The sequence below is a fragment of the Beta vulgaris genome, chromosome 7 (genome assembly GCF_026745355.1).
Source record: "Beta vulgaris subsp. vulgaris cultivar EL10 chromosome 7, EL10.2, whole genome shotgun sequence".
NCBI classification, from domain to species: domain Eukaryota; kingdom Viridiplantae; phylum Streptophyta; class Magnoliopsida; order Caryophyllales; family Amaranthaceae; genus Beta; species Beta vulgaris.
In genome coordinates this window covers 29,939,482-29,954,106 of record NC_079208.1, presented here as the reverse complement: position 1 = coordinate 29,954,106, position 14,625 = coordinate 29,939,482, and the positions used below count along the sequence as shown (strand labels likewise).

The 14,625-nt window shown below is 34.8% G+C and overlaps 2 protein-coding genes across 4 annotated transcripts in view; one reads left to right on the top strand and one right to left on the bottom strand.

The window, feature by feature from the left end:
- Positions 1-2,535: 2,535 nt before the first annotated feature.
- LOC104898948 (beta-glucosidase 11) lies at positions 2,536-12,124 on the top strand. Of its 3 annotated transcripts, none has more exons than XM_019250829.2 (13): positions 2,536-2,787; positions 2,971-3,034; positions 4,241-4,296; positions 4,409-4,484; positions 4,582-4,650; positions 4,756-4,843; positions 5,139-5,397; positions 5,567-5,682; positions 5,809-6,023; positions 6,188-6,222; positions 6,319-6,412; positions 6,517-6,607; positions 11,536-12,124. In XM_019250829.2, exons 1-13 carry the CDS (start codon positions 2,629-2,631, stop codon positions 11,801-11,803), a joined length of 1,590 nt encoding a protein of 529 aa, XP_019106374.1. In that variant the 5' UTR covers positions 2,536-2,628; the 3' UTR covers positions 11,804-12,124. The 3 variants fall into 3 exon arrangements, with proteins under 3 accessions (XP_019106374.1, XP_048504472.1, XP_010684393.1); XM_048648515.2 differs by having other exon boundaries at positions 4,579-4,650; positions 11,539-12,124; XM_010686091.3 differs by having other exon boundaries at positions 2,537-2,787; positions 4,579-4,650.
- LOC104898949 (hypothetical protein) overlaps positions 11,616-14,625 on the bottom strand; it is a 31,269-nt gene continuing 28,259 nt past the window's right edge. Inside the window, exon 6 of the transcript XR_008970227.1 lies at positions 11,616-11,625. The gene's annotated coding sequence lies outside the window, so the exon portion shown is untranslated. The remainder of the gene's footprint in view (positions 11,626-14,625) is intronic.

Genomic DNA, 14,625 nt, shown 5'->3' with positions numbered 1-14,625 from the left:
TCTTTTCAAATCTACAATTTCGTTTTTTCATTTTTTTGATCTAATTTTCTATTTTATTTTTGGCGTTTATTGTAGTTTATTTTGTTTTTAATTTTTTAGATCTAATTTTATGTAAAAACGTTCTAGATTCGGTTTATGCATCTGAAAATTATGGTCTTCTATTTTTTTACTTTTTATATCTGTTTTTTTATTTACTTTTTTTGGCATTTATCCTAGTCTAGGATTTTCTTTTTAATTCTCTGAAATTCTTATTTTTATTTGCAGACCTGTGTTTGGTTCTTCTCGAAGTCTTCTTCGTCGGAATATGTCAGCGACTTCGTCGTTGGCTGCTCAATTTCGTCCTCTATTATTTTCATTTTAGTTTTACATTTTTTTTACATTCGCAATGTAATTTGTAAATCTAGTTTACATATTTTTGTCTCTCGTTCTAAATTTTGTAATACATATTAGACATTATTAATATAAAATACGTCTCTTCACATACTACCTTTTCACATTGCCTACTAATTCTTTACATTATTAATCTTTACATTATTAATTTTCGTTTAGTATATGAAAAAAAACAACAAAAATATAGAGCTGAAAAAAATTCAAAATATAAAAGCTTATAATTCATCTACGTCGCATGTTGTGTTGTGTGCGACGCAGATGAATACTGATGGTTGGCATGGTGTGTTGTGGCATGGTTGGATTCCTTTCCTTGTTGGTACTTGGGATTTGCTTCGCACCTTGTGTACTATGCGACGCAATAAGCTCTCTATGGTCATTTGCGTCGCACCGTATGCTATATATGTGCGACGCAAATGGTTAAAAGATCTGCGTCGTTTCGTAATACGACGCAGATCACTTATTGGTCATTTGCGCCGAGACCTGTGCCGTCGGACCTATGTCCAAAGCAAATAGGGGTCCTAGGTCCCACGCAAATCGACCTTTCTCTACTAGTGTTAGTAGGTAACTAGTCTCAAGGATTAAAATGAGCAGATCAGGTTAAAAGGTTGGTTTATTAAAAAATAGGAAAAATTATTTTTAATAAGTTCACCTTTAGTTAATCTTTTCAAAATAAGTCAATCTTTAGATTATCTTATAATAAGTAAATTTTGTATCTACTTCAACTATAAATGAGTTAATGAAGTTAAGTTATGATACATGTCACAATTTGATAGGATGAAAATGCGATTTAACTCATTTATAGCAAAAGTAGAGACAAAGTTAACTTATTCATAGTTAATCGAAAGGTTGACTTATTTTAAGAAGAACGCGCAAAGGTTAACTTATTAAAAATAATTTTTTCCTAAAAAATAAACAAAAGGTGGGATTATTTTGAGCAAACGGTCCAAAGGTTGGATTATTAGAATCATTTTCTCCAAAAAGAATTCCAAATATTTTTCTTTTTTTTAATTATTTTTTGGATTTTCATAAATTATTTACAGAAATTTTGGTAAATAAACAAAATGAAAATAAATTGGTTTTGACAATAAAAGAAAAGGCAAAAGAAGAGGGGTGAGGGGTCCGAAGGAGAGGTGGTAGCTCATTGGAGTACCACGTAAAATTCCAGGACATTGCGCAGGCTTCGAATCTTCATCCTAATAATATGTTGGACATTTAATTCTAGGTTGTTTAGTCTTGTACACAGTCTCTAAGTTGGTGTACCCTGCAGGCTAGTAGTCTAACAAGAGTTCGTACTCGGATCAATTATCTTTCCTAATTAAAAAAGAAAAAGGAGTGAGGGATCCACTAACACAATTGTGTAGCTCACAATTGTGCAGATTCCACAGAATGACCCAGTTTTACATAGAGATGGCCAACAGTGCGAGCCAATCCAGCCCATCCAACCCAGCCCACCTCGTGGGCCGTGTGGGTCGGGCTTGCAAAAAGTCCGGTCCAGCCCAGCTTGAACCGTGAAATTGGTGGGTGGGCCGTGGGCCAGATTTCTGGAGCCCAACTCACTAATGCCCGCTACTAAAACCGCCCAGCCCGGATCACGAAACCGGTCCAACCCAACCCATGAACCGGACCAGCCCAATCCAAGTTATTATTGAACCAAATTATGTATATTTTAATCAAATTGTATATATTTTAATCAAATTGCATATATTATAATTCATCAAATTTTAAAATAATGAAATTATTCATTAATTCTAATAATTGTATATATTTTTATTCATTTTAAAGATTTCATATAACAATAATGAATAATTTCAATGATTAAATAATTTTGAAAAAAAAAATCTCATGCCGGCCCACCATCCCGGTCCAGCCCACTAGACCCACGAACCGCTTTCCGAACCGTGAAAACCGGTAACAAACCGGTGTGGGCCAAGATTTTTCAGCCCGCGGACCAGCCCACCCAACCCATGAATTTCATGGTCCGGTCCTGGGCCGTGAAATCTCAGCCCAGCCCACTACGGTCCACGGTCCGGCCCGCCCAGCCCGCACCAGTGGCGATCACTAGTTTTACACATCTACAGATGAAAGGTGCAGCAACAGGGCCCACAAGTACAACCAATTCAAAGTTTTCACCCAAAACAAAAAAAAACCAATTTCAAGTGTTCAAAAAATGTTGCATTTTATTGTCACAAACGAGGGAGAGAAAGCGGAGGCTACTAGGTGAATATTTCTGAAGAGAAAATGCACAAGCCAAGCTTCACTTTCTCTAATCTTCCTCTCTACTTTACCTTGTTAATTTTGGCCGAACAATTAGTTGATGTTGGCGCCAAAGTGTATAACTATAACCGCTATGAATTCCCACCTGATTTTATTTTTGGTTCCGGCACCTCTTCTTATCAGGTTTTTTCTTCTCACTCTATTTTTTTTCAACCTTTTCCATTTTCAATTATTTTTAAAGGCTTTTTTTTTTTGCCAATTTTAAAGTTTATTGACTTTTTAGAGCTTAGAGATGAAACTTAGGCAGGTGATGCGAATAATTTCATGCATTTTTCGTTCATAAATTTGAATAATGAATGTATGAAGGTGGAGGGAGCAGCATTCGTGGATGGAAGGAAAGCTAGCATCTTTGACACTTTTGCTCATTCTGGTAATCTTTTTTTAATTTGTTGGACAAACATGCTGAAACTTACATGATCAAACACAAATTTCAACCTAAACCTAACATGTTCATTGCAAAGCTATCATCATTTATTAATTGAATTAGTCGTGAAACTACTAGAATACTATTGCTACTAAGAATTGAACCTTTGATCTTTAAAATGAACTGATAGATTTTAACCACTAATATACAGACTATATCAATGTTTAATGTCTTCAACTAAAACATTAAAGTCTTATAATTATGTGTAACTATAAAAAAAATATAAATAAGCTTTTTTTTTTTTTTAATCTCTAACACTTATGTTAAGGTAATAATATTTTTTTACCCCAATTCCATTTAAATTGTTATTTTTATCTCCAATTACTTATAAATTTTTGTTAAAAAATTATTTATCATAACGCCAATTTTTTAATTTCGTACTAAACTGAAAATTGCAAAAAACTGATAAAATCAATATTGAAATATATGAATAATAATATATTTGATAATTATAAATGATTTGGGACATCACCTGGCTAAAATACTTAGTTTTTATGGGAAAAGTCAAATATCCTAATATTGATAATTTTTCGAGAATTCCCAAAATATTGATAATTTTTTCCTAAACTACACAAAATATTTCGATTATATTTCAAATCTTACTGATTATTTAGGAGAAGCTCTAATTAATTTCATGGCGAGGAAGGGTTGCGGGAATGGGGGAGGAAGAGGAAGGGGAGAGGGTGGCTGAATGGTGGTGTGTGAGGGGAGGAAGTATTTGAAAATAAAAATACGAGAAATAAAAAATAAAAAAAATTACTTTGCTGACAGGTTACAAGTTATCTGGGTGCATTTGTGAAGGACGTCTCTAATAGTTGGGATTATACAATAATAACCCATAGTTGGGGTATTAAAAGCGAACGTTTCAAAATTTGGGGTCTTCTTATCCATTTTTCCTTATTATTATTGTTTAATTTGTGTCATTTGATTCGGAGGAGTACATGTGGTGGACCTTATTCTAGCCACTAAATACTTGAACCACTTGCTTTTCCAAATCATAACAAGATGCTTGGAACTTATATCGAACTTGGAACTCATTTTAGTAACTTAAATAAACTTGAAGCCTTTGATTCTTCAAACATAAACTCAACTTATGTTTCTTAATTCTTAATCCAAAATCTTTATGATTTAAGTACAAAGAAAAAATTGCAGGAAAATATGTGCAGGGCGACGGAGATGTAGCATCTGATCAGTATCACAAATACAAGGTGACCAAGATCGTGTCCGCTTATCTTCCACCAATATGTATTTTATGAGATTAATGTCACACTGAATTCGAGTATCATATCTATGACTGACAAACTGATATCGTCTATTCAGAAAGATGTTGAACTCATGGCAGAAACAGGGTTAGATGCCTATCGTTTCTCAATCTCATGGTCAAGACTGATACCTGGTAAAACCATATATTGTTGTGAATGTTGTTAAATCAAAATGATGAATTAATTAAAGAGCAAACTAGGAATTTGAGCTTGCTAATCTTCCTTCAGAAGGTAGAGGACGTGTTAACCCAAAAGGTGTTGAATATTACAACAACCTCATCAACGAACTCGTCAATCATGGTAAAATCTCATCCGTGTCTAGCAATAATAGAAATTCTATCTCTCTAACATAAATGACATGACATAATCATTGTTTGAAATGATGCTTTTGATTTCGCTCTGCAGGGATCCAACCACATGCTACATTAATGCACTTAGATACACCACAGGTGCTCGAGGATGAATACGGAGGTTTTGTCAATAAAAGTATTATGTATGCAATTCCCTGATTGCCTAAGTTATCAATTGTGTACTTTCTAATTACAGGAAAAACATTATAGGTATTATCCCAACTACAGTTGGTTCTCATACATATTCCAACTATGGGGTATTCCATATGATATCAGAATAAAAAATTGGCAATTGATAACTTAGGCCATTCAATCAATTGCCCATCTTCTACTCTGATATCATTTGTCGATGTGGCCGATGCAGGTTATCCGAGATCCAGACTATTGTTTTAGAAAGCAAAATTGAGTTAAATCTCTGATATAGCTACTTTGATGCAGAGATGATTTCACTGGATATGCTGACGTTTGCTTCAGAGAATTTGGTGATAGAGTTCGACATTGGACCACTATCAATGAAGCCAATGTATTTGTCTTAGGAGGTTATGATTCAGGGGGTTCACCCCCAAGTAGATGTTCTTCCCCTTTCGGAGTTCTTCATTGCGCTAAAGGAAACTCAACAACAGAGCCATATCTTGTTGCTCATAATATTTTACTAGCACATGCATCTGCTGCTACACTCTACAAGAAGAAGTATGAGGTATGGTGTAAAAAAACATGTGTCATTTATATTGCTTAAAAAAGTAATCATGAAGTGCTTATCCATTGAGCTGCGCATCTCATTAAATTTAGGCTCATATCTTGCGGTTGTTGGATACTATGAACTTCGAACAATTACATTGTTCTTAAAAGTGTATGCATGCATGCAGGCCAAGCAACATGGATCAATAGGATTTAGTATCTATGCCTATGATTTTGTTCCTTCAACAAATAAGCCAGAAGATGTAATTGCAGCACAGAGAGCACATGTTTTTTTTATTGGCTGGTAATTTCCATACTATACCGATCTAATCCCAACAGCGAGTTACTATTTAGTATTTACTCTCTTACATCGAGTTTAAGACTCACCTCATGGCTGATGCTACGTTCTGTTTCTTCAATCCGCCACCAGGTTCATGCATCCGTTGGTGTCTGGAGATTATCCAAAGATAATGAAGACTAATGCTGGCTCCCGGATTCCTACTTTCACCAAAATGGAATCAGATTTGGTGAAAGGATCATTTGATTTTATTGGAGTGAATTACTATACTGCCATGTTGATCACACACACAGACCTTACGCCCGAGCCAAGAGATTACTTAGCTGACATGGCAACGAAATGGGTTTGTATGTCATATAAGACCAATGAATCTCTCTTGATCACTTGTTAGTTGTTATATCGATCTAGCAGAATAGGATACTAAGAAAATTGCTAGATTAATATGGTGCAAAATGTTTATTCCATTTTGGGATCAAATGCACAAGGTTGATATTATTTCAATTCTGTGCAGATTATAATTATAGTAGCGCTTCACCAGTTGAAGTGGTGAGAGATTATACGGCTTTTACCCAGTTGTCAATGGAGGTGTTGGCTTCAAATACTTGTTTAATCTTACATTTTCTATTTTTTTTTTATGTGCAGAGTACATTTCCTCTTATACCATGGAGTCTGCAAGAATTTTTGGAGAATTTCAAGAATATCTACAACAATCCTCCTATTTATGTATATGAAAATGGTGCATTCTCTTCCTATCTTTTGCGCTCAAAATAAAGACTTTCAGACAAACTAATTATTAATTAATCTTATCATTAATCGTATTTGCCATCAATTTTCTTGCAGGTCAGATGACAGAGTATCATGCAGCATTGCATGACCCATCAAGAGTAGAGTATTTAAAAGCTCATCTTGGAGCTGTGCTTGATGCTGTGCGGTAAAATGCTTTCCTTATCACAAGTTGTTGTTTTTTTTATGTGTTGGGAGATCCGTACAAGCTAACAGTTTTTACCGATGCGCCATGGAAACATCAGGGATATGAGGTTTCGCTATTTTTGTTTTTGAAAATCGTGTCGTTCCTATACCTTACGGCCCGTTTGGTAGTCGTTAATAAATTGCGGTAATGGGAATGAATTTTAAGTGTGTAATTTTATTAGGAAATCACCCTTACAATCTCCATGGGTAAGCAATCTCATCCTTAAACTTGTGTTTTTGTTTCTAAGGGGAAGCAATTTTCATTACCACTCATTACCACCTACAAGATGGTATTGAATGGGAATGAAAATTCAAGAAGGAAAGCGGACACTTTAGGATAAATTAGCATTTCCATGGGAATGGACAATAATATTTTTCACAAATTTACACACAAATTCATTCTCATTACCACCATTTATAACCAACTACCAAACGGGTCGTAAGTGCCATGTTGTTTGTCACCCGTATTACCGTATATAGCCCGTATTTATATGATTTTTTTTCTTTTTTACCCCTCTCCTACTTCTTCTTCCTCCATAACCACCACTACCACACTAACCAGCCCGCCAGCCTACCTACCCTATTGTAAACCCCAAATTCTCTCTTTAGGAAAACTTATTTTGATGTAAAACACTTGAGAAACTTGAGAGTATTACCGCCACGTGATAACGTTAAATGCTTTAATACTAACTACTAACTGAACTTAAACTAATGCAGCGGAAATAACTTAAATAACTTCTCTTTATTAATATATACTTTTGTACAACTATATAACAATGAAAATAAAGAAAATAAAATAACAACTCATTGACTAATTATGATTCCTCACTAGCTCCCTCATATGAAGTATGCATCATATAAGTTTGTAAATTCTGCTCGCCAAAATAGGGTCATCACAAGACAAAGCCATAAAACAAAACAAATAAAAGCGTGTTAGTAAAAATACTGAGTACATGTATATGCGGAATATTAAACACTTTATTTAATTAAACATTGAAATATTTAATTTCGAAAAACCTTTATGGATACTTGATAATACTTATATAATATAAAATATATAACTTTGATAAAAATCTTTTTCCTTGCCTAGGTACCTTTCCTAAAGTGTGCACCCCCCCAAGTTTAGTATTCCTTACTGAGTCTATTACAGGGGTTACTACCTTGTCCACATGACTTATACAAAAAGTACATGGGTAAATAAATATAATGGCTACCGTTCTTGCTATTAAATAATAAGTCGTTGCCTCTTTATAATTGCGATCATAAAAGATCATATATTTAATAAAAAACCTTCTGAAATAATCCTCCTTTGAAAATACTAGTACTACTTATAAATTTAGCCATATAAAGACATAAATAAAATAACTTGCTTAAGAGGTAACTTTTGAAAAATAATAATAATTCAAAAACACTCCTTTTTAAATATTTAAACATGAATCAAAAGATCAAACTCCTTCTAAAATATTTGAATATAAATTCAAATATCAAACTTTATAAATATATTAAAGAAAGACATAATTCAAAATTTCTAAATAAATTTGTAAACATTCAAACATGTTCATATAAAACAGATGCAGTTCATATAAAACTCATAAAAACATGTATTTCAATTCAAAATACGTATTTTTTTTCTTTTTATAAATCTTTTTTTTTTTGAAATTTCTTTAAATCTTTTTTTTCTTCTTTTCTTTTCTAAACCTTTTTAGATTTCTCTAAAACATTTTTAAATTTTGTTACAAAGTACTTGGATTTTAAAACTAGTAAACTTGGGCCCAACATATCTTTGGGCTACAATATATTTCTCAATACTCAAAATCTTTTATAGTAACCTATTTAAAAACCTCTTTAGTAAATAACAAGCCTTTTTAGTAAATAAACAAACCTTTTTAGTAAATAACAAGTCTTTTTAATAACCATAAAATTTCTAAAAATATAAACATTAACTTACCAAAAATACAGACTATTACACCTACAGTCTGCACCCCCACTCCCACCTTCACCCCATCCCACACCCACAACAATCCCCCCACCCAGCCCCCTACAATACCCTAATGTATGCATTGTATTTTCGAGAGTACAATGAGAACTATGCTCCCACAATACAAAATAGAACATCTACGAATACGAAAATTAACATTTTACTGTTGAAGTGGAACATTACGAAATTCACTTACGAAAACGAACATTTTATTGTTGAAACACAACATTACAAGAATTCATTTACGGAAAAGAACATTTTACTGTTGAAGTGGAACATTACCAGAATCCAAATACAAAAATGAACATTTTATTGTTTAAGTGGAACATTGCTAGAATTCAATTAATTTAATAGAACATATGCTTATTAAATATAGAACACATTTTTAGGGAAAATAGAAAATATTTTTTGGTGGAAAATAAATTTTAAAAGAATATTTTTTTTAAAAAAATGGAACATTTGTTTATCGAAATAAAATAGATTCACGAAATATAGAACATAATTTTCTGCTGAAAAATAAGCTTAAAACGAACATTTGTTGAAATATAACATTTGCTTGTTGAAAATAGAACAATTTTACGGAAAATTGAACATATTTTTTGCTGAAAAATATGCTTAAAATGAACATTAGTTGAAATAGAAAATTTACTCATCAGAAATGGAACAAATTTACTGGGTGCATGGTGTGCGCTGTGCTCCTAGGAGCATAATATAATTTCTAGCGTATCCCCCACCCCACCTCCTCCCTTTTCCCCTGCCCTCCTCCACTATCCCTTCGTCTCTGCCTCCGCTGCTGTCCATCCTCCCAACCACAAGCCCCTTGCCCCCCCCCCAACGGGCAGACTAGGACTCAGCACCCCCTCCCCTCCGTCCCCACTTCTCCGACAGCCCCGCTATCCCGCGCAACCCCCCACTCCTTCTTCTTCCTTTTTCTCCCTTCTTCCTCTGCTTTAAAGTTTTTTAAAATTGTAGCAGGTACCGAAGAGTGTTTGCGGTTCCACCATAGTATAACCCAAAAAAATTACGGTTCCTCCATGGTAGAACCGAAGAAACTTGTCCGGTCTACGATGATCTATCCAAAAAATGGGTTCAGTTGCAGATTTTTTTTAAAATATTTATATTTTTGTGGTAAAAAAAAGTTTTAAAAAACACATATAAAAATAGAGAAAATGTTTAGTAAACCCCTATACCAATAAAGCCCAAAAATGATTGGCACCTCAAGTTTTCCGATTTCTCATTATTTATTCTTGAGATTTTTGTTAGAATCAACATTTTAAAAGTGTTATTTTGTGAGAAAAAACCTTATAAATTTTTTTTTGTGACAAACAACTTCTAAATACGATTTTCTTGTCAGATAGATCCCTCGATCATTTTCCGACATTGACTTGATTTTTCCGGCAAATATTTGATTTTCAGGCCAAGACTTTGGTCTTATCCCCTTCCCTCTCTTTTTCCCTCTAATTTCTTATTTCAATCCATTCTCTCTCCTCTCTTTCACTTCCTGCCCTGACCCCTCATTTTCTCATGCAACATCTCTCTCTCTCTCCTTATCCTTCTCTTTCTCCTCTACCCCCGTTGAACGCTGTCACTGAACACGGCCACTGAACACGCCACTACTGCTCATCCTCTTTCTCTCTCTCTCAAATTTGTCGCCTCTGTTTTTTGTCTCCATTCTTACTGTTAATGGCAACAAGCTTAGGGGGGTTCTTAGGTTAACAACATTGGTGGGCCATGGTTTTTTACTGGTTAATGGCAAGTTAATGGCAACAAGCTGGACTTTTTGTGCAACCATGGTGAGATGAGAGAAAAGAGATGAAATGGCAAGTTCATAGGAGATTCAAATGGGGGATGGCATTTGAAAGAGAGGAGAGAGAGAATGGTCTGTTTAGGTTTGAAATTGGGGGCTCTGCCTTAGGCTTCCGGCCAATGCCGATGTGGCGGCTTCTTATGCGAAGGAGAAGGCGACAGGGTGAGGATAGAGGATGGAGAATGGGGGTGAGGCTGGAGGTTGGGGTGGGGTTGGGAGAAAGAAATTGGAGGGAAAAAGAGAAGAAAGAGGGTAAAAGAAAAGTCTTTGCTGGAAAAATCAAGTCAATGCCGAAAAATGGTTGAAGGGTTTGATCTGACAAGAAAATCACATTTAAAGGTTTTTTTAACAAAAAAAAATTATAAGATTGTTTCTCACAAAATGACACTTTTATAAGGTTGTTTTTGGAAAAAAACTCTTTGTTGTTTCTTACTTTGGGGAATCCTAACCATTTTTGCGCTACGTACATAGGTTGTTAGCAAACCTTAGTGACGTGCTGATGAGTAGCACATAGAGCTGGGCATGGGCCGGGCCGGCACGAGGGCCAAATCGGCACGGCCCGATTTGAGCCCAGCCCAACACGAGCCCGCTATGAGCACGGCACGGCACGGCACGCCGGCACGAGTGGTGGGCCGTGGGCCATGTATGAACAACATTCTAAAAGTTTGGCATGAACCCGACACGAGCACGATGGGCCGACCCACAAGTTGGCACGCTTATATTGGTTAAAATTTCATAATATTTAAAATTTGTATAAGGCACGATGGCACGGCACGGCACGTGGGCTGGGTCGTGCATGGGACTTAGATTTTACAACTTGGCACGAGCCCGACACGAGACGAGCATTTCTTGGCCCGTTTTGGCACGGCACGTTGTGGCACGAGGCACGCGAGCTTGGCACGTGGGCCGTCCCGGCACAGCCCGAGCCCACCTCTAGTAGCACATGTACACCAATTTATTACCAACCTGCCTATCTGAGATTTGAGCCTAAAATATTAGAGCTAAACTTTTTTATTGTTTTCTAGACAGAAACAATTGTTATTTAAGGATATTTATAAATCCGTTGAAAAACTAATATCTTTTTCTTCCGTCAAATTGTTTGCAGAAGTGGATCAAATACCAAAGGGTACTTTGTTTGGTCATTTGTGGATCTATTCGAGGTATTATTTGGTTATGAATACAGCTTCGGCCTATACTTTGTTGATTTCAATGATCCAAATCGGACAAGATATGCTAAGCTGTCTCAGAAATGGTACTCCGGATTTCTCAAAGGTAAAAACGTTACCATAGATGATGAAGAAAACCAATTACCTAAAAATATGACTTCCATTCTTGCAAATACGGTGGATACGGATAATCCGGTTTTTAGTTGAGGTGTCTTTAGCAAAGATGACATCCATAATGGACCAGTAGGCTAAGGAAAGTACGGATAATCTTATGGTATGATGATGTTGGAAGATTGACATTGAGATGGATTTACTCCGCAGTTCGATAGCAGATTTTCTACTTACAACCTGTGTTTGCTTTCGTTTGTTCTGAATTCGAAACTCTCTACCTTCCTTCCTCTTTTATTGGGGTCGTTCACTTGATGCAATGGCGGTGGTTCACTCCTTGGTGTAATGTAAAGGCTATGCTATTGTAATAAATCTCTTCCCTTTCTTGCTAAAAGAAGAAATATGATACTGTCCATGCAACCACACCGTTCAATTACATATTTACATGCGACTTAGCAATAAGACAAAAGTGAAGTACTCCTATGTAATTAGAGCTGTTAGTTTGATCAATGAACTGCTCGTTGAATTGAAACAACTGAAATTCGAACTAAATTAAATAGAACTGGGAGCAATTGTAACTAAAATCAATTGAAAATTGATGAACTAAACTGAAATAAACTAAAAATGAAAAGCCAAAACTGAACTCCAACTGAATTGAAATAAATTGTAACTGAAATAATTGTGAAAAACTAAAAAGTTGATCGATCAAATGAACTGAATTGAACTAAATATGTAACTGAATTAATTGATTTGATTCAAACTGAAACTGAACCTGAACTCAAACTAATTTAAACTGAAACTGTTTTAAATTATTTAATTCTATTCGAACCGAATTCACATATTACCCAAATCCATGATAGTACTCTAATTCACATACAAATTTTATCATGATATTCTTGAATTTATGACATACTTACTCTGTTTCAAAATAGCTGCACCCTTTGGCATTTGATCACCATTCATGAACCAACTTTGACAAGCCTTCCCTCGCCATTATATAAGAAAAAACATAGTCAAGTGGGATCTTGTTAAATTAATCTCAATACGAGGATTTTAAATATCAATTTTTTTTAATTTTACTTATACGCAATTAGAGATATTAACGTTCAAAAAAGCGTCTTGGCAAACGTGAAAAAGCACACGGTGCAACTATTATGAAACAGAGGAAATATAACTTAATTTCTTGATAATTTTCAACTACTCCCTCCATCCCATAATACTTTTGACACTTATCAAAGCACGTAGTTTTAAATGATAAGTTGTTGTTTGGTTATCAATTATTATTTTATTGAAAAGTAGATATGATATGAGTAAGTAGTTAGTAGTTCGTAAAAGTAGTATTATTTTATTTTTAGAAGAGAGAATGTGGGGCTTGATTAGAGTTGGTAGGTAATAAGAGTAGAATTATTTTATTTGGAGGAAAGAGAGTATGGGTCAATAGTCAAAAGGTAGAATGATTAAAATAATAATGGGTCATATCCCAAAATAAAAGTGTAAAGAGTATTATGGGACGGAGGGAGTATGTCAAGTTCATAGCTTTTATACTCCAAACTCAATTTAAATTTTACTCAACTTTATGATATACTCTCTCCTTAGGGGTTCTCAGGGGTGTTAACGAGCCAAATCGAGACCGAACATGTACAAGCTCAGCTCGGCTCGGCTTGAAAATGGTTGAGGTTGAGGTCGGCTCGGCTCGAGAATGGTTAAGGTTGAGCTCGGCTCGGCTCAGCTTGAGAATGGTTGAGGTTGAGCTCGGCTCGAGCTCAAAGCTCATCGAGCCAAGAAATTTCGGCTCGAGCTCGAGCTCGAAAAGATCTAAGCCAAGAAGCTCGGCTCGAAACTTAGAATTTTAAATATACAAAAAGAAGTTCAGCTTAACATGTATACATTCCCCGGGCTTTGATATATTTATAACCTAATAAAATTTTGTTAAACTGTTGATAAATATGGATGACAGCCTTATCTTCACTATATATGCAAGGTCGAAAGGCCCAACATCCATACTTTATTCCCGTCTCTATACAAACCTTTTAAATATAACAGTTGCTTGTTACTCTTGCTTCGTCTCCCATGTAGGATATTATGAATCCCAACAAAAGATTCCACTACAGCAAAGAAGAGGTGCATTGCTATGTGTTCTGTTTTACTATTAAACTAGGTTCTAGGCCCGTGCATAATGCACGGAACTATTTAGTATAATAACAATGTTTATATATCAGCTACAATGAAAACGTGTAAATGATTCTTACGTTAACTTGATGAAAAAATTTGTGTTTAAGAGATATACACCTTTATATTAATTATAAAGTTGTTTAACATATACATGACACTCATATGTTTTGAAAGACTTCTTTTTAGTGCAAAACGAAATTTATTAAGAAGTTACTTCCTCCGTTCTATTTCTATAATATTGCAAAATGAGATTTTTACACTATCCATTCACCATCATAACCTTTCACTATATGTTATGATTTTTATGTAAGGAAAAAATATTGTCATGTGGGGTCTTGTTAGATTCGTCTCGATATATACTTTCAGAATATCAATTTTGTATAATTTTACTAAAAAGTAATCAAAGATTTTAATAGTTAAAATAGTGCATTGGCAAACGTGAAAACTCAATTGTTGCAGTAGAAAAAGAACGGAGGTTGTATAACATAGTCATAAGAAAAGCCAACAACACATTAAGAGGAACTTTGGAATTCCATATTTTCTCTACACTTTCAATACAATTGAACCGCTAATAACTTATGTATGGGAATTCTTTGAAAAATTATTAAAGTGATGACATGATTTAATATAATATACCAATTTTGGTGTAGCCCTACAAAGCCATCATCTAAGGGTTGAGATGACAAAGGTAAATTAATGATTTCAACTGCTTCAAAAAGGGAGAAAATTTGCACGAACTTGGTCTTATC